Source organism: Pituophis catenifer, unplaced genomic scaffold (genome assembly GCF_029215685.1).
Source record: "Pituophis catenifer annectens isolate HBS135680 unplaced genomic scaffold, rPitCat1.0.hap2 SCAF_11, whole genome shotgun sequence".
NCBI lineage: Eukaryota > Metazoa > Chordata > Lepidosauria > Squamata > Colubridae > Pituophis > Pituophis catenifer.
In genome coordinates, this window is record NW_027256891.1 from 27,472,589 (window position 1) to 27,492,539 (window position 19,951).

A 19,951-nucleotide genomic window follows, 5' to 3' on the forward strand; every position below is an offset into this window, starting at 1 on the left:
TGCTGGCTCTTTATGGAAAGGGCCGGGGGTTGGAGGTCCAAACCCCCTATCTCTAGAGAGTGGTCCTGAGTTAGAAGGCTGCCCCCCCACCCGCCACGACCTGGCCTGCCTTAGCAGCAGTGCCCCCCAGGTGTGGCTCTTTGGCAGACGGTCCAAAGTCTTTGGCATCCATTGCACGGCCTCTCTTCGGCTGCCTGGATTTTGCTGGGCGTAACTGGGACCCTCAGCCTGCAGCAGCCCCACCCCCTTTACTCCAGCTTGCTGATGTAGCTGTCCACGGTGGGAATCTCGATGTCCTGTTTCTTGACCGGGTCCACCATGTCCTTGTATCTCTCTCCCCGGTGACACTCCAGAGACGGCCCCCAATTGGGTTTGGGCTTGCAGCAGGAAACGATCCGCTAGAAGGAGGAAGAGGAGGAGGTGGTGGGATTCCCAGGCTTTGCTTGTCTCCTGGGGGTTTTGGGGTCCTTCTGCCACTCACCACCAGACACGCCTTCTTTCTCTCTCTCTCACACACACACACACACACGGCAACACTCACCTGCCACAGGTTGCCTTTGGCCTTGACGATCTTGTAAATGGCCACCACCGGAATCCAAATGAGGCAGAAAATGATCATGCACCATCCGACGGCAGAGCCCCACTCCGGGTACTTAGTCGTGCCATACTTGGGGGGCATAAAAGTGACCAGGGACCAAATCAGGATGGCCTGTGGCAGAGAAGAGAAAAGAGAGAGAGAGAGAGATGAGAGTTGCACCTTTCAAAGGGCGCCTCTCATCCAAATGTACTGGACTCCAACAACCATCATCCTCAGCCAGCATCTCTTACATAAGAGACTCAGCTTCTGGTGGTCAAAAAAGGAACCACAATCAGCTTCTGGCCAGTGAGATGTGGGAAGGAGCAGACGATAATCTAGCTCAGTGATGGTTAACCTTTTTGGCAGCACGTGCCGAAACTGGAGCGCGCACGCACCAGAACCCGAAAGAGAGCAGCTGGCCGGTGTGCATGCGCATGATGGAACCCAAAAGAGCAGCTGGCGACGGTGCATGTACGCACAGAGAGGGCTCTGTGTGCCACTTCCGGCACCCACGCCATAGGTTCGCCATCACAGATCTAGTTTAGGAGAGCCTTAACACAAATCCTGCCGAAATTCAGAATTCAGATCTTAACGCCTGCCTGCCTGCCTGCCTGCCTCCCTCTGGGCAAGCGGGTAGCTTATCTTTCTGCAAAGTTGGCCAGCAATTATCTGTGTATTTGTTGAACCTCACAAAGTCCAGGATTCTGGCTTTCGAAGAGCAAACACCCCCAGCAAAGAGACGACCGACCTGTGTCAGGCAGAATTTGGCCCATTGACTTTTTGTTCTCGACCAAAGTTTGCCGAGTGTCAAAGACAAAACATTCTATGGAGTTGGGTTGGTGCGTGTGTGTATGAGAGAGAGAGAGAGAGAGAGAGAGAGAGGGAGGGAGGGAGGGAGGGAGGGAGGGAGGGAGAGAGAGAGAGAGAGAGAGAGAGAGAGAGAGAGAGAGATATCTAGCCAAGGTCCAAGATAGCTGTGAATTCTGTCTTGGAGGAGAGCCACAAAGTGCTCGATCCTTTTAGGGGAAGGAACTACACAGAAGGGTTGATAACAATAGGCAGAGATGGTTCCCTCCCATCTTGCAAACTTTGGTTTCCTTCCAAGCTGGCTGGTCCTGGCTGGCTTTGTTTTGCTTAGAACATGATTGGCCTTCATAGAAACGATGTACTTAGGAGGAACAGGAGCTGCTGCTTTTGGAAGGCATGTAATGTTAGGCGAATAATAGGCCTCCCAAGCAAGACGCGTCTCCAGGGGGTCTCTCTGGACTTTCCAAGGCTTTCCCCTCCCCACTCCAAGCGCTTGAAATCTCTGGGCTACTCACCAGCAAGAGGCAAGGGGTGATGAAAAACCAGCAGGCTCTCCACCACAGCCAGAAGAGGAAGCTTTTCTTCCCGATCATCATCTCGATGTCTTGGATGAATCGGTTTCCCCCTGGACAGAACAGCCACATGGGTGGGGGAGTCAGTTCCTGAGTCTTGGCAACCGGGCAACTTCCCAGAGTTTTATCCCACGTGGGCTTAACTCCTTTTGCCTGGTGCCTGATGCCCCAAACGAGTTGTGTCGCTTTAACAGTGGGGTCTGGGCTCAAAAATACCCTACTTGGGACTGGCAAAACCCATTTGTTTCAGATAATCTTTCCTACATTGGATGTCTCCCACTGCACGAAGGGTCGACCTCCAAATCTGCAGCCCCTCCACCCCAATGGAAAAGCTTGGAATTGAGTCTCAGGAAGGAAAAGGACCTTCCTTTTCAGTTGCTGCCTGGTATAAACTTTGGATGTTCCCCCTTTAATGTTATTTTTTTATATATATATATATATAGCAAAGCAGCTGTTCCACCAAGTGTCTCTTACAAGGATGGCTGACCCTGAATTGAAGCATCTGGAAAGCTTTGCATTTGAGGTCAACCCGGAACTTACTCCTGCTGATCAAGGAGAGTTTGGATGGGGTTCGAAGGCTGCTAAGACTCCCATTTGCTCGTGTGTTTTGGAGTGTTGGGAAAACTGGGGCTGTTGCAGGAGATCCCAGCAAATATTTACCATAAATCCAGCAAATTCCCAGCAGTTCCAGGATAGCTGCGAAGAGGATCCCCCAGCCCGCACAGAAATGGTCCACCAGATTGACCCAGTAGATTCCTGCCTGTGGGAGAGAGGAGAAAGAGGTGATACCTTGCCCTTGTCCACAGCAAGAGAGTCTCCAGTTTTCCCCCTGGGGGCTTCCGGCATCTCAGCATAAGAGAGGGGGAGTTTCCGGCCCTCCTTGAGTCATACCTGGGTCACACAGACGAGCCCAAGCAGAAACAGCAACATACACAACCCCATCGTCACCACAACTCTCATTTTCTTCATCACCGCGGGGTAGATATCTTGGATGGTGGTAGTGATGGTTTCTGCAGAAGGAAGAGGGAGCACAATTAGCATCCACAGCGGGAGAGGAGAAGGAGGGTCGTCCTGGCATTGCTGCTCTGAGATCAGCTCCATCCGGCTTCACCTCCCTGCACCGTGTCTAGATGACTGTTACTTTAGAAATGCCTTTTAATTGGGTTTTTTCAGCTGGTTTTTTCACCTTTCCCCTCCCTAGCATGTCATTCAGACTGAATTCAATCAATTCAATCAGAATAGAGCTGGAAGGGACCTTGGAGGTCTTCTAGTCCAACCCCCTGCTGAAGCAGGAGACCCTATAGCATTTGAGACAAGCGGCTGTCCAGTCTCTTCTTAAAAGCTTCCAGAGATGGAGAACCCGCAACTTCTGTTCTGCTGCTTAATTGTTCTCATTGTTAGGAAGTTTCTCCTTAATCCCAGGTTGCTTCTCTCCTTCATTAGTTTCCATCCATTGTTTCTTGCATTTCTGGTGCTTTGGAAAATAAGTTGAAACCCCCCCCCCCCAACTTTCTTCTTTGTGGCAGCCCCTCAAATATTGGAAGACTGCTATCGTGTCTCCCCTGGTCCTTCTTTTCTCTAGACTAGCCATGCCCAGTTCCTGCAACTGTTCTTCATATGTTTTAGCCTCCAGTCCTTTAATCATCCTAGTTGCTCTTCTCTGCGCTTCTTCCAGTCTCAACATCTTTTTTGTAATGTGGGGACCAAAACTGGATGCAGGATTCCAGCTGTGGCCTTACTAAGGTTTTATAAAGTGGTACTAAGGCAGAAGGAGATGCTACTGGCTCCAAATGGCTGGCTTCCTTCTATTCGTGTAAATGTTACGAAATGCATAAATGCGACATAAAACGGTAAAAGTAAAGGTTCCCCTTGCACATACGTGCTAGTCGTTCCCGAATCTAGGGGGCAGTGCTCATCTCTGTTTCAAAGCCGAAGAGCCAGCGCTGCCCGAAGACATCTCCGTGGTCATGTGGCCGGCATGACTCAACGCCAAAGGCGCACGGAACACTGTTACCTTCCCACCAAAGGTGGTCCCTACTTTTCTACTTGCATTTTTTTTACCTGCTTTCGAACTGCTAGGTTGGCAGAAGCTGGGACAAGGAACGGGAGCTCACCCCGTTATGCAGCACTAGGGATTCGAACCACTGAACAGCCAACCTTTCGATTGACAAGCTCAGCATCTTAGCCACTGAGCCACCACGTCCCTTTTAAATGCGACAGATCAACTTATTAAGTTTTGCAAGACCTACTGAAGCAGGCTGGCAGGATATGTGATGCTCTGTCCGCAGGGCATACAATCCTTTGGAGCATTATCACATCGCGAGGTGGATCCCCTTTGTCTTAACTGATACTCACCTATGGTGGCAAACTGGGAATCGAGACCCAGAAGCAGAAGCATGAAGAAGAACAAGAAGGACCAGAGAGGAGCCACCGGGAGCTTGGACAGGGCTTCAGGGTAGGCCACAAAGGCCAGGTCAAATCCTGCCAGGGAGCAAAATCAAGGATACCATCAGGAAACTCTCTCGGAGAAATAGAGATCTGTGTGAACAGCGAGGCCGATTACAGCAGCTTTCTGGGATGGTGGAGGTGTCCACCAGGTGTGTTTGGGTTCAGTTCTCATCCTCCAGCCAGTTCGGCAGAAATGGGAGGTGAACTTAGGAGAGCCCAACTGAGACAGGTGACTGATGGGTGGAGAAGATCACATTTAGTGATATGATCTAAGTGTTACATCAAACTTGAAGGGTAATAAGAGTCATCCTGGATCACATCTGAAACCAGCTCTGATTTCCCACCGTGCTATCCAGAATCTGATACCAAACCCTATGATGACTATTGAGTCCAGTGCAGAGGTGGGTTTCAGCAGGTTCTGACCAGTTCTGGAGAACCGGTAGCGGAAATTTTGAGTAGTTCGGAGAACCGGTGGTAAAAATTCTGACTGGCTCCGCCCCCATCTATTCTCTGCCTCCCGAGTCCCAGCTGATCGGGAGGAAATGGGGATTTTGCAGTATCCTTCCCCCAGGAGTGGGGCGGGAATGGGGATTTTGCAGTATCCTTCCCCTGGAGTGGGGTGGGAATGGGGATTTTGCAGTATCCTTCCTCTGCCACGCCCACCAAGCCACGCCCACAGAACCAGTAATAAAAAAAAATTGGATTTCACCACTGATCCAGTGGCCTAACAGGTTGAGCTCACCTGAGTCCACAACTTCGGAGACCTTCTTATTTGCCATGAAGGCCATGTGCCCCAGGATGGAGAAGATTGCGAACCCAGCAAAGACGCTGGTGAGACAGTTGATTACACAGACGAAAATGGCATCTGTGTAGCAATTGTTATGGAATTTGTTGTAGGAGGAGAGGGCGACCAGCCCACCCCAGGCGACCGAGAGGGAGAAGAAAATCTGCGTGGCTGCGTCTTTCCACACCTTGAAGAAAGAAGAGGAAGAAACATAGCAAGTCGCTCTTGCAATCCCACCTAATTTAACCATGGATGTGTGTGCTACATAAGCCATTATAAATATTGCAATTATTATTAGCCGTGGTGGCGCAGTAATTAGAATGCAGAATTGCAGGCTGCCCACTGCCAGGAGTTCGATCTTGACCGGCTCAAGGTTGACTCAGCCTTCCATCCTTCCAAGGTCGGTAAAATGAGGACCCAGATTGTTGGGGGAAACAGGCTGACTCTGTAAACCACTTAGAGAGGGCTGTAAAAGCACTGTGAAGTGGTATATACCATATTTTTTGGAGTATAAGACGCATCTTTTTCCCCAAAAATAGAGGGTGAAAATCTGGGTGCATTTTATACTCTGAATTTAGCCCTGCCCAGCTTCGCAAACAGAGGTTTCAGAGGCTGAAAAAGCCTCTGAAAGAAGCTTCAGAAAAAAAGCCTCAGAAACGAAGCTTCAGAAAAAAAGCCTCCAAACAGAGCTTCAGAAAAAAAGCCTTTTTTTCCCCTGAAGCTCTGTTTCGGAGGCTTTCAGAGGAAGAAAAAAATGTTTTTATGAAACGGAGTTTCAGAAGTTTCAGAGGCAGAAAAAAAAGCAAGGCACAGAGCTCACAACCAACGAACCTGTTGCTAAAATTCACCTCTGGGAACAGTTGATTGGGGGTATTCTGGAGGCTGATCCAGTCACCAATCAGCTTTTTTCTTATTTTCCTCCCGAAAAACTAAGGTGCATCTTATACACCGAAAAATATGGTAAGTCTAAGGGCTATTGCTATTAAGAATATGGATATTAGTTTATTCTGATGGAGCTCTTTTCCTATTTGGTTATAACACTTAATCTACACCATAAAATTGTTAATCCTTACAATAAGGCACTCAGCTGGTAGATTATTAGTGATAGCAGGCAGATATCTATAAGGGTTTCTTGGCCAAAGCATGAAAGTTGTTTTCCATTATTTTCTTTTGTTTTGTTTTTCAATTTCCCAACCTAGCTTTCCTTTTGTCTCCCATCCAAGTATTACTCTAGCCCAAACCTGCTTAGCTTGTCTGAGATTAAGTGTTGCCTCCTAGCAGGCCAACTCTGTTTTTGTGAAATTAGAATCTAGGAGGAAGGTTGAAGAGTTTTGTTCGTCTGTCTTTTATGGGACTAACACTATAGACCTATCTTTGAATACTGCTCACCTGCCTGGAACCCTCACTGTATTTCAGACATCAATACATTAGAGAAGGTCCAGAGATATTTTACTAGAAAAGTACTCAAATCTTCCGCTCGAAATAAAATTCCCTATCCCACCAGGCTTGAAATTTTACGTCTGGATAGCCTCAAACTACGCCGTCTACCTTCCAACCTATGCTTAGTTCATAAAATTAATTACCAAAACATCCTACCTGTAAAGGAGTACTTTAATTTCAACCGTAATAACACAAGGGCTACCAATAGATTCAAACTCAATGTAATTCGCTCTAATCTTGATGGTAGGAAATCTGACTTCTGCAATAGAGTAGTAAATGTCTGGAACTCTCTACCTGATCCTGATGTTAGTCTCACTAATCCCCATATCTTTGACCTTAAACTGTCTACCGTGGACTTTTCATGTTTCTTAAGAGGTCCTTAAGAGGTCCCTAAAGGGGAGGAAATGATACATCAACGTATCAAATTTAAACCAGAGCTGTTCCTACTGGGTATCCTACCTGAAAAAATTAGCAAGGAAAAAGTTTATCTGATAATACATATGATAATAGCTGCAAGAGTTGTCTATGCACAAAATTGGAAAGCGGAGAAAATACCTTTGGAAAAAGAAGTAATGAAAAAAATCTTAGATTGTGCAGAAATGAATAGATTAACTCTGATGATTAAAGATAGAGAAGACTCAGAATATTTTAAAATAGGGAATGGTTTTTATTATTGGTTGGAGAAGAGATATAAACGATTAATTATATAAGTATGTAAAAATATGTGATGAGTTGAATTTTATGTTAGTGATGAATTGATATTGTGGACTGGAAAAGGATCAAGATAGAAGTAATGACAACTATACAGAAGAAGAAAGAACTTTGGAAGATAACACCAAGATGTCAAAGGGAAGAGAAAACTGATGTATTAAATGTTTGTTTGTCTAAAAAATAAAAAACTTTAGAAAAAAAAGAGGTCCCTAAGGGGGCGTGCATAAGTGCACCAACGTGCCTACCATCCCTGTCCTACTGTCCCTATTTATATGTAATCATTCTATTGTCAGGTTTCGATGTCATCTCAAATAAATTGCACTCCCAAACAATTAATCTTTGCTGAGATATTCCATTTATTGAGTACGACAGACCTGGTCCCGACTCATCATAGCCGATACTAAACCTCTGACCCCAAAACCTTCCCTTTCCGTTCCCCTCTTCTCATCTTCTCATTGGCCATCTTCCAAATCAGTCTTCCCAGCTCCTGCCTTCAACCCCAGGAATGTCCCCCTCCCATCCCATCTCCTAGGGGATATTATCTACAGAGAAAATAAGTAGGTAAAAAGTCAAGCCTCGCCTCCTCCTCTTTATGGCAGCATTAAAATGCTGACATCTATGTGTTTATGGCTATGTTTTGCCTATTTACATCCTTTTATTTGTGCCAATTTTTTTCATGTGTCCATGTCTATGTCTATACTGTTACTTGTTCCCTTGTACTTGTTGACAAATAAACAAACAAACAAACACACACACACACACACACACAAGTTCCAGTCCAGCTGCCCTCCATGGGCTGGGTGGTACCAACCTCTGCTTCTCCAAGTTTCGTGAAATCAGACTGGGCCCCGATGTAGTACTCAATCCCTTCGCGGGCACCTTCCAAGGTGACGCCTCGCACCAGCAGTATGATCAGGACAACATAAGGGAAAATGGCTGTGAAGTAGACAACCTGGAAGGAGAAACAACGCATGATTCAGAAAGAGGCCAGACCGAAGTTTTGGGAAGACCAATGGAATACTTTTTAAATTTGGAGGTTTTTTTTTTTTTTTTTTAAGCAGGAACAAATGAGTTCCCAGATTCAGATACAGGTAATGGTGAGGAATCTGATCTTCGCTGGATGCTGCAGGGTCTCTGGCCTTCCCAGTCATGCCCTCCTGATGGGCTATCTGCAGAGGAGGGGTCAAAACCTGCAAGATGCTGAGTGAGGCTTTGGTTGCAATGAAGGTCTTACACTTAGGTAAGAAAAACCAAAAGCACACATATAGACTGGGGGAAACCAGGCTTAATAGCAGTGATTGTGAGAGGGATCTTGGAGTCTTAGTGGACAACCAGCTAAATATGAGTGTGCAGCGGCAGCTAAAAAAGCCAACGCAATCCTAAATTGCATTAACAGAGGGATACAATCAAGATCAAGGGAGGTACTAATACCACTCTATAAAAGTCCACGCCTAGAGTCCTGCATCCAGTTTTGGTCACCACACTATAAAAAAAGATGTTGAGACTCTAGAAAAAGTGCAGAGGAGAGCAACCAGGATGATGAGGGGACTGGAGGCTAAACGTATGACGAACGGTTGCAGGAACCAGCCATGACTAGTCTAGGGAAGAGAAGGACCAGGGGAGACAGAAGAGCATCTTCCAATATTTGAGGGGCTGCCCCAGAGAGGAGGAAGGGGGTCAAGCTATTTTCCAAAGCACCTGAAGGCCAGACAAGGAATAATGGATGGAAACTGATCAAGGAGAGATTCAACCTGGAAATGAGGAGGAACTTTCTGACAGTGAGAACCATCAACCAATGGAACAGAAGCTGCCTTCGGAAGTTGTGGGAGCTTCATCACTTGAGACTTTCAAGAAAAGATTGGACTGCCATCTGTCAGAAATGGTGTAGGGTCTCCTGCTTGAGGGAGGGGTTGGATTGGATGACCTATAAAGTCCCTTCCAACTCTGTTAATCTGTCTTGCTGTCTTGCAAATTGAAGCTTCCGCTCAGGAGACATCCTGCCTGCTGTTTGATCCTTTCTTACTAAGGATTCATGGATGCAACCTGAGGTTTCTCCAAGCAAGACAGAGGACTTGCCTCTAAGCTGTATCTGTAACTCAGATGTCTCAAGCATGAATTTCTGTTTTGTGTTGTGGCTGTGACAACACCAGCACATGCCATCCATCTCTCCCTCTTACTCTGCAGAAGGTAATATTCTACAGAAAATTAAGTCCTTTTAGTGAGCTTGGAATCTCCTCCAGGAAAAGCCCTTAGATCAAGTGACCATCAAATTATTCACATGCACCCACAAAATTACTTCCCAAATTCTTTGCAGGGAGGACCCGAAAGTCATATTAAATTGCCCTAGACTTGACTACTTCCAGGCTCTTTCCTTAATGGGCCCGCCCAACAGTGCCTCCAAGGTGACCAGAACAGGAAGGGAGTTGGCATCTCTCCTGGCACTTTGGCAAATCCTTCATGTCCTTGGAATGCCATGGAACCAGTTCTTTGCTCTGAAACCAGAGCCTCGGTTGCCTTATCGCAGCCACGTGCCAAGTGCCGGTGCCTTCAGCCACCTTCCACTTTAGCTCATGGGTGCTCTCAGCTATTTTGGCACATGCTCTCCAAGGATCCTCTTCGCCCCAAGGTCAAGGTTGAGGAAAGGAGCCTTAAATACCCCCATATTCCAATGCTACTGCTGGCGAAATGAGAGTCCTACAGCTCAGCCGGTAGTTGGCCTTCCGGGGGCCACGAGGCTCGCCTGCAATTACCTTCCCAGAAGACTTGATCCCTTTGAACAAGCTAACTGCCACGATCAGCCAGGAAAGGAGAAGGCAAAGCGCCAGATACCACACGATCACCCCGGTGTCGCTTAAGCTCTCCGACCGCTGGAGGACTTTGTTGCTGCCGGAGGAAAAGGAGAGAAGGATGAGCAAGGGGGACCAGCGCAGCCTCAACCAGGGTGGGAGAAACTCGGCTTGCTCTGTGGTTGAACCGGAATAGGCTTGGGGTGTGGTTGAGTTGGGGAGAAATGCTGGAGGAGGGGTGGCATTCCAGATACTGCCCAACCACAATCGCCAGCATTCCTCAGCTCTGGCCATGTTGGTTGGCATTCCTGGGAGTTGTGGTTTCCTATGCTGTCCTACGACACTTGCTCTTAACGCAAATCCTAGTTTCACTCTGGATTGCAATCCTGCTCGGCTTGTCTCAGTCTCAGCCCCACGTAGCCCACTGGGCTTTGTAGAATTAATTGCAGGCTCCCTCGTCCTGCCTTGAAGTAGCTGTGGGGCAGGTTGTGTTTCTGGAGGCTGAGAAGGCTCTCTCTCCAAGTTGCACATCTACCCACACAGCTTTGCAATGTCTCAAGCTGTCTCTCTGCTTTGATGGCTCTGTATCGTTCAGTCATCATCAGAAAAAAAGGATATGATGGCCCAATCCAGTCACGGTGCAACTAACACCTCTGCAAATAGCGTCGTGTTCCCTTCGTTCATGCATGCAAGACTCGCTCTGGGGAAGGTGAGGGAGATGCAGAACCCTGGGCTAAAATGCCTCCAGAGAAGGCAAAAGACACCCTGAGCTGAATGCAATGATACTCACTCCCTCAGAAAAGGCTCCCCCTCCACCATCCCCACTATTTGGGGGCAGATAATTAGCGATGGGCCTCTTCCCCCTCCAGCTCCTATTTGAATCTTACTGCAAGCACCGTGTTCTCATGAAGGACCTCGCCTGTTTGATGATTCAGTTCCATCTGGACAACTGGACAACTTCAAGACAGGTTGATTACATTGCCAGCATTCTCTCATTTGCCCAGAAGTTCACACATTCGGACATTGCCCTGGTTAGAAAAGACTACACCGGAGCAGGAATCTCCAGCTTGGAGCTGGAATCTCCAACTTGGCAGCTTGGACCATTGGCTGGCTGGAGTTGAAGTCCTTCAGGCTTAAAGTTGCCAAGTTTGAAGAGTCTTGCTCTAGACCAGAGGTCTGCAACCTTCAACACTCAAAGAGGCATTTGGACTCGTTTCCCACAGAAAAGTAAACACCGGGAGCCACAAAACCCTTCCCGTGCCTGCCTGACTATTTCTTGAGCAGCCACAAAATTAGCATATGTACTTGAATTAAACCTTCTGTTTTCTTCTGAAACTTTTCTTTTCTTGGATTTATCCATGGTTGGCCTACCTGGGGTTGAAAAGCTCAATAAATCGGTGGGTGTTGCACATTGGTGATTGTAACGCATATTTTGAGTGATAGGGAGCCACAGCAGAGGGGTGAAAGAGCCACATGTGGCTCCAGAGCCGCAGGTTGCTGACCCCTGCTCTAGACCAAGGGTCTCCAACCTTGGCAGCTTTAAGGCTGGAGGACTTCAACTCCCAGAATTGAAGTCCTTCAGGCTTAAAGTTGCCAAGGTTGGAGAGCCTTGCTCTAAACCAAAAGGTAGAGAGGCTCCCAAGATTTGCTTGCGTAAATGTCACATTTAAATGACCACCCAGCTAACCCAAGGCAAAGATGACTCAAGCTTGTCTGAAACAAGGTTTAAGGGGGTGTCTTTCACGGCTTCCCCTGGAGATGCGGGGATTTCCAGCAAGCAAAGTTGGACAAACAAAGCCAATGGAACTTGCGTGGCCGGTTGTTGGCGAAAGGCAGCCAGGCTCAGCCAATTCACACTTACTTCCAGTACTGCTCGCTGGGAACCTGCGTATCTGCAAACACCTGGCTGCCGTTGATGCAGGTGAGGTTCATGCTCAGCACTTCGGTGTAATTCATCTGGACATTTGTGCTGCCTATCGTGACGTTGCACATTAACACTGAAAGAGGAGGAAGAAGAGACCGTCACAAGAGGTAGAGAAACGGGGAAAACAGTTGTGCTTTAATTTATTTGCTAGCAAAGTTCCAGATTTATAAGTTCATAGCACAACTTATAAGCCTTTTGCTTCAGAGTTTCCTTTTTCTGCTTCTTATTCTTCGTTTTACTGTTATGAACTGTTGAAACATGTGATGACCCCCTCCCAATTGCAGCAAAGCAAAGGACTCGGAAGACCCTCTTTGGAGGGTCCCAACTGGATCAATCCTTCCCGTGTCCGTTTTTTCTGCTGGGCCCGGATCCTTGAGCAATAAGGCAGACTTGGTGGGATGATACATCCAAGTCTATTACGATTCCCTTTGAATGGCATTTTACCGCTTGACACACAGTGGTGGGTTTCAAATTTTTTTACTACCGGTTCTGTGGGTGTGGCTTGGTGGGCGTGGCGTGGCATGGCATGGCTTGGTGGGCATGGTAGGGGAAGGATACTGTAAAATCTTCATTCCTTCCCCAATGCAGGGGAAGGTTACTGCAAAATCTCCATTTCTTACTGGGACTTGGGAGGCAGAGAATAGATGGGGGCGGGGCCAGTCAGAATGTTTACTACCGGTTCTCCGAACTACTCAAAATTCCGCTACCAGTTCTCCAGAGCTGGTCAGAACCTGCTGAAACCCACCTCTGTTGACCCAGGCTTGTTAGTCAAACTCCAAACGAGAGGAGTGAAAACGGCTTTCATGCAAAGGTGGGAAATAACACGAGACAATAAGAAAAGATGGGAAACAATACAATGGGACTAAAACAGGTGCAAAATATGCCTTTCCCTGTCTAGCTCTTCGAGGAACCCTAGTTGGTTCCTCAACTAGGAACCAACTAGGAGGTGGGGTTATGCTCATCTGCATAACCCCACCTCCTCGTTTGCATGTCCCCACCCCAGATGCTGCCTCCAGCTCAGCTTGAAAATCCTGCCATGTGTTTTTATCGCGAAAGGAAAGGAAAGCATTTCTGATATGATCTCCGCACCGCACCAGGCGCCTGCAGATAAAGGTGGCTTTGCCCATAGAAGAATGGCAATGAAAGCGCGTTTGGCCGAGGGATTCTTCTTCGCTTTCCCATTGACTTACCGATTGGCGTCTTGCTGCATTTCTCATCTGCCCACTCCGGGTCGCAATTCGCCCATGGCAGGACCCTCTGAAAGGAGGCGAACAAGTAGTAGAGGCTGTAGCCAATGATGACGTTGTAATAGATGGTCACAAAAGTGGAGATGATCACCATAGTGATTCCCACGCCTGGTCAGAAAGAGAAAAGAGGCCATCAGGAAACAGGTCTCTGAGCTGCTAGGAGCCAACCTGCTGGCAATGCCCACCTAACTGCCTTGCAAAGAGGGAGGGAGGGAGGGAGGGAGGGAGGCCGCCTGGTTAGCTGGAAGACCTGCAGGTTTTAATGAATGCACACAGGTGGGGTCTCCTTTGTTTGTTTTTGCGTCAGGATAAAGAGATCGCGAGCGGCAGGCGTTATAGCCAAAACAAATCTTTTGTCCCGAATGTCAATATGAGATGTTTGTCAGCAAGGCTTTTTCACACCAGCAATCAAGCTGATAAGAGACATCTCCAAGGAGTTAAGACTGCAGGCATGCTCAGGAAATTTGCAAAGGCTGCTTCCTTGTTTCGCCTGAGATTTTCTTTTCTTTTTTTCTTTTTAGAAAAATTATATTGCCGCCTGCTCGCCATTGGCGACCCCAGGCGGCTTCCAGGAATATAGAAAAACATCGTATAAAAATAAAAAGCCACAGCAAAACCCAGAAAGCTGTGTGGGAGACACTGTGCAATTCTTCAAAGTGAAAACAGGTAAAAAAAAAAAAAAAAAAGGAAACAAGATAAACATCAGTTCACAGAGAACCTGCAGAAAATCCCTGGTTATAGCAGAACCAACCAGCTCAGGTCCCACGCCTTGGAAAACATATGCCCTGGGCACCCCACGCCAAGTTGGCCTGGCTTTGAGGGAGCCACCTTTGTCTTCCGAAGGACCCAAACCATTCTTCTCTTGGCCTGTCTGAGACACCTTCCAAATGTTGCAAAGGACCCCAATTAAGGAACTGCCAAACAAGCCAAGAGTAAACAGCCCAACCTAAGAACCAGTGGCAGGGCAAGCCGCTGGAATAAAAACTGAGAGCAAACCCCACTCCTTACTAGCACTGATGATGTTCCCTAGTTGGGTCACGAAACATCTGCAGGAAAACCGCCAAGCTCAGAGAGCACCAAGGACCCCACAGTCTTCCTCCTCCTCCTCCTCCTCCTCCTCCTCCTCCTCCTCCTCCTCCTCCTCCTCCTCCTCCTCCTCCTCCCAGAACCCCTTCCCTTCTAGCACTTTCCAAAGGCTTCCCCAAGGCTCCATCCAGAAAACTACCAGGATGAAGGACAAAACTGACCTTGAAAAAGAGGGAGAATTCTCCAAACGGAGACGGGTCCCAAGCTGGCAAACTGTCCCAGGGAGCACTCCATGAAGAAGAGAGGGAGGCCGGCTAGGGCCAGCATGATGGCGTAGGGGATCAGGAAGGCTCCTGCAAGAGAACAGCATCAGGTGAGAATTCAGCCTGCCATCTTTCTCAAACCAGAGCCAAATCCGCGTGGGCAGGCATGGGCCAGGACCAAAACCAGCACCAGCCTTCGGAAGGAAAATACAGCTTCTAATTGTGATGGGCAGAGATCTCCAAACAGCCAAACATTTGGGGAAATCAGCATTTGGGGTTTGGCCAATGTCTTGCAGCTGCCTACAGAGAAGAAGGGCGACCGAATCCCAGGCAGGGCTCTGTTCATCTTGCAGAATGGCTGAAACTTGATCAGGTGCCAATGCCAGGAAGGGTGGTAGATTTAGTTCCCATCTCAGGGATAGTCCCCGGCTTCTTTCACACACTTGCCACATTTGCATAATGAATGGGATGAACCCGGCTGTTCTTGAGAGAAAAGGGTTGCGTGCACCCCATGAGTCACACTAACCATGCCTTGTTCCCAAGCCATTATATTCCTCTGGGTGTGTACAATTTGGTTTTATAATCCCTCCTATTGTTACCTTCTACCGTTTGCTTCAAGAAGGGCACAGAGAAGTCAACAAAGGGAAGGAGAAAAGTGAGGTCAGCCATAAAACCTCCCAGCTGAACACAGGTCCATGACCCCAAAGTCTTTGGCTGATGCCTCAGGGTCAACGGAAGAGGAGGAGGACAACTCGGCTGTTGGTGGGAAGGCTCAGGTTGAGGTCCCTGTGCAAAAGGCCCAGCAGAACCTCTTGACTCAGGACTTAAGCTCTCTGCTCCACACTGAAGTTGTCTGGGCACATCTGGACATCCAGAAGTTGCAGATGTAAAGTTTCCAAACTGCTGAGGATGCCGGAATATCCCCTTGAAGCTCTGCCTCTTGGTGTACACCCAGCCAGCAGGTTCATTTCCTGACCCAACACTCAGAAAAGTGGGGAAGGGAATAATAGGATGAGGATGTGTGAAAGAATGACTCTGAGGGCAAAGTGTGGAGCGTCACAAAGTCTCAGCCCTGGCAGCACAAACCAAAGATTCCCCTCCCACTCCCACTTCCAAGCCTACTAGGACTCCAGTGGTCTGGCTGGAGTGCTCTAGAGCAGGGGCTCTCCAACTTTGGCAACTTTAAGCCTGGAGGACTTCAACTCCCAGAATTCCCCAGCTTCCCTACAAAGTTCTACGGGATGAGCCTTGCAAAGAAGTCCAAAATCTTCATAGGCCACAAGAGTTAGGGCTGTCTCTCTGGTGCATTTGAGATTTAAGGCAGGGACCTCCAACCTCCACAACTTTAAGACTTGTGCTGGCCGGGGAATTCTGGGAGTTGAAGTCCTCCAGGCTTAAAGTTGCCAAGGTTGGAGACTCCTGCTCTAGAGCTTCTCCATTGCTAGTGCCGTTTCCCCCAAAATAAGACATCCCCTGATAATAAGCCCAATCAGGCTTTTGAGCGCATGGCAACAAGGCCAAGCACTTATTTCAGGGTTCAAAAAAAATATAAGACAGGGTCTTATTTTTGGGGAAACACGGTAACAGGCTGAAGGATTTCTATAAAACAGTGGGGAAATACCTACAAAGATCTCGGGATGAGCCTTGCAAAGAAGTCCAAAATCTTCATAGGTCACAAGAGTTCGGGCTGTCTCTCTGGTGCATTTGAGATTTAAGGCAGGGACCTCCAACCTCCACAACTTTAAGACTTGTGCTAGCTGGAGAATTCTGGGTGTTGAAGTCCACCAGTCTTAAAAGTTGCCGAGGTTGGAGATCCCTGATCGAAGGGGCAGATCAGAGTCACATGGCTGTGTCTGCTCACCTGGGGAAAAGAAGTCCTAGCCAGCCAGGTGAGCAGCTGCTGAAAGACATCCTGGGACGCCCTGGGCAGCTTTGGCCGTTTGGATGGGGATGCCTCAGCATGCCTCTGTGTTTTTAGGGGGAAAGGGAGGGGTAGAGCAGGCCCTTACCTCCTCCGTTCTGATAGGTCAGGTACGGGAACCGCCAGACGTTGCCCAGGCCCACCGCATAGCCCACCATGGACAGCAGGTAGTCCGTCTTGCTGGACCAGTTGCCCCGTTCCGTGTTCTCATCCTGCGAGTCGGCGATCTTCTCCGTGGACAAAGTGAATTCCTTCGGAAGGAGAAGAGGGGAAAGTCAGCCCGTCTTCCTTCCTGCCCTTGGCTCCTCTCCAGAGCCTCCCGGACAGTCCCGGGGCAGGGAAAATGCGCCCTGCTTTGCTCACAGATCCTGCGGCCAGGGGAGGAGAGCTGGCAGGTGCCCGCTAGGAGCTGCCAGCCTTTTCCTCGAAGGAGGAATTGGTGACTTTCAGAACCTGAGCTGGGGCTGCCCCCCCCCCAAGCGTGCTGAGCCCCTCTTTCTCCCCTGCCTGGACGCGCCTTCAGGAGCTGCACCCAACAAAGGGACGCCAGAACGGGGACCTCCCGGGGGGGGGCGGAGGGGGGGCTTCCCTGCGGAGGAACCTGGGCGCCCAAACCCGGGGAGGATGGTGGGAGCGCAGCGCTGCCCTGGCGCCTCCTGAGCTCCGGCTGCTTCCCTCGGATGCTCAGGATCGCCAAGCGCTGCGCCGGGGTCCCTCCTGCTGCGCGCCCGCCTGGCTTGCTCTTCCCTTCGCCGAGGATGCTGCTCGCTCGGCTTGCCCCGCGCCCGGTCCCCGAAGCGCCCCCGCCCGGCGCAGCCCCGAGGGAGCCCGGCAGGACTCCGGCTCTGGGTCCGTCTGTGCCGCGAGGGAGCCCCAGTCGGGGACCGTCCCCGCGCCCCCTTCCTCTCCTCCTCCTCTTCCTCGCCCTCTCACCTTCTGGCCGCAGCGCAGACAACTGGGTAGCCGGAGCCAACCCATCGCGTTCCTTTTTGGGCCGCAGCCGCCCGGTGGGAGCCTTTATAGCGCCCGGAGAGCCCGTCCCGTCCCGTCCAGCCCCTTCCCCCTCCTCCCCGCCTTCCCCGGGACCGGCCAGGTGGAGCCGAGAGGGCGGGGAGGGGACAGGGGAGGGGCGGGACCAGACGGGACGGCAGGTGCGCAGCAGAGCCAGCGCGGAGGCTGCTGCTCCGGGAGCGGGCTGGCTCCTGTGGGACCCGGCCCGCTTGCCCGTCTGTCTTCCCACGACAGTGCCCGGATCCTGCCCGCCAGGCAGCTGAGAAGCGCCAACATCTTCCCCAAAGCGCTTCCCGGCCCCACGCACTCCAGCGCTCCGTCTTCGGGCCTCCTTCTCCCCCCACCCTCTTTTCACAAGGCATCCCTGGGGAGGGGGGTTCCTAGCCCCCTCCCTCCCTCCCTCCCAGCTGCCTTTCACACATCGCCTTCACACCTTCTCCCAAAACAAAACCCTCCCGACGTGCTCCCTTGGCTGCCATGCCCGTCTCAGAATCGCCAGTCTTGGGGGGGGGGGGGGAAGGGAGGGGAGGGGGCGTTACGGGCGACGTGCCAGTTCCCCAAATAAAAATGCAAATCACCCCGCCCCTCCCACGCCCCTCCGAAGAGGCGCTTCACACTCAGCTGACCTGCTTGCTCACTTCCAAGCCTGACACGGGAGCAGACGCTCCCACCCACCCGGTTGCTTCATCGCCCTCCGGAGCTCCTGCCGCTTCCTTCCCTTTGCCAGGGGTCCGGCTGGGGAGGGTCACTGGTCATCCCTTCCTGCCTGCCTGGGCAAAATATTGCAGCACCGGCGGCTTCCTCGTGACGGCTGCTCAGAGGAAACGTGGCGGGAAGAGGCAGAGGAAGCATCCTCAACTGTTGGGTTGGTAGATGCCAACAGACCTTCTGGAGGGCAGGAGAATCGGCTTCCCCTCCTTTGTGCCCTGCAGACGAGGGTTGTCTCTGCAAAGAGTCCTCCCTGCAGCCTGGACAGAAAAGAGACACCCCTTGTTGTTGTTGTTTTCTTTGCCACCCACTTCTGGGTTGCCTGGTCTCCTCACCAGGCTGGCAATCCAGGACAGAGACAAGGGGGCACCGTTGTGTACGGGACAACAAGGTGGTGGTGCTGGAACTCCTTGCCACAAGAGGCAGCTAGTTGTCTTGGAAAGTGGCCTTGCTTAATGGAGAGTTTCTACTTACTTTTCTAAACCGAATTCTTTCAAGCAGGTTGTGAATTCCTAAAGTTTTTTTAAAAAAATGTGTAAGAAAATTAAATGCACACATCTACTACAAAGACCCCTGGATGCCAAGTTTTTGGAACGATTCATGCTTTCCGACCTTGGGAAGGAAATAATGAGATGCATATCAAATGGAGAAGTGTGAACAGTAGAAGAGAGCAGATAAGCTGATTAAAAATTCTTTGGATAAGAATCTTTCCGGATGGGTGTCTGCGACAAAGGGGCAAAACTGAGTGGGGTGTGCAAAGGGGGAGAACCTGGGAGATCTGTCTCCACCTTCTGACCCATTGTGGACATCTCAGTGCTTCAGGAAGACCCGCCCTACAGCTTTGCTCCCAAGCTTCAAGCAAGTGGAAATGGGAACAGTCTCTTACTCCAGCCTCTAAGATTGAAAGCCCCCTGAAAATCCAACTGTGACCTTAAGTTTTCTCAGCTGGTGTCCACAAAAGAGAAACAAACATAGGAAGTTCATGGAGGAATGTCCTAGTACCATACCATGTTTCCCCCAAAATAAGACCCTGTCTTATATTTTTTTGAACCCCGAAATAAGCACATGGCCTTATTTTTGAGGAGGTCTTATTATTTTGGGGTACATGGAGCAAGACGGGGCTCCTCTTGCCATCTTACCTGATTTCCATCTCTGTCTCCCTAACCCTAACCACAGGAAATGGCGGGGACTGGCTGTGCATGCATTTAAATATTTTCGGAGAGGGCTTATTTTCAGGGGGGGGGTTTAGCTCATGCACTCAAAAGTCCAAATGGGCTTATTATCCAGGGAGGTCTTATTTTCACGAAAACAGGGTAGAAGAGTTTGAATTAGCCCTTCCAAGGGTCCAGCGTGGTCACCACTGCAGATTGGCCAAAAGAGCGCAGTTCAAGGACCCTTGCTCTCCTGCCCAAGATACCCGACTTGCCCTAGATCAAGGCAAGTAAGGGGTCAGCAACCTGTGGCTCTGGAGCCGCATGTGGCTCTTTCACCCCTCTGCTGTAGCTCTCTGTTACTCAAAATATGCATCACAACCGCCAATGTGCGACACCTGCCGGCATGTGATTTATTGAGCTTTTCAACCTCCGGTAGGCCAGCCATAGATAAATCCAAGAAAAGAAAAGTTTCAGAAGAAAACAGAACGTTTAATTAGACGACATATGCTAGTTTTATGGCCGCTTAAGAAATAGTCAGGCACGGGAAGGTTTTTGTGGCTCCCGGTGTTTTC

The 19,951-nt window shown here is 49.7% G+C and overlaps 1 protein-coding gene across 1 annotated transcript; it reads right to left on the minus strand.

Moving 5' to 3' along the window:
- Positions 1–248: 248 nt before the first annotated feature.
- Positions 249–17,484, minus strand: SLC6A14 (solute carrier family 6 member 14). The gene is made up of 14 exons (XM_070951683.1): positions 17,440–17,484; positions 16,595–16,757; positions 14,544–14,675; positions 13,240–13,404; positions 11,987–12,122; positions 10,090–10,222; positions 8,151–8,291; positions 5,147–5,375; positions 4,312–4,437; positions 2,848–2,966; positions 2,617–2,716; positions 1,900–2,009; positions 542–709; positions 249–398 (listed from the first exon to the last, which is right to left on the minus strand). Exons 1-14 carry the CDS (start codon positions 17,482–17,484, stop codon positions 249–251), a joined length of 1,917 nt encoding a protein of 638 aa, XP_070807784.1.
- Positions 17,485–19,951: the final 2,467 nt, after the last annotated feature.

Coding starts and splice junctions, on each gene's coding strand:
- SLC6A14 (XM_070951683.1), bottom strand. CDS start 17,484: ATGGGTTGGCTCCGGCTACCCAGTTGTCTGCGCTGCGGCCAGAAG. Junction 8,292..10,089: donor GGATCAAGTCTTCTGGGAAG/GTAATTGCAGGC, acceptor TTCTCCTTCCAG/GTTGTCTACTTCACAGCCAT. Junction 2,010..2,616: donor GGGAATTTGCTGGATTTATG/GTAAATATTTGC, acceptor TGTTCTGTCCAG/GGGGAAACCGATTCATCCAA.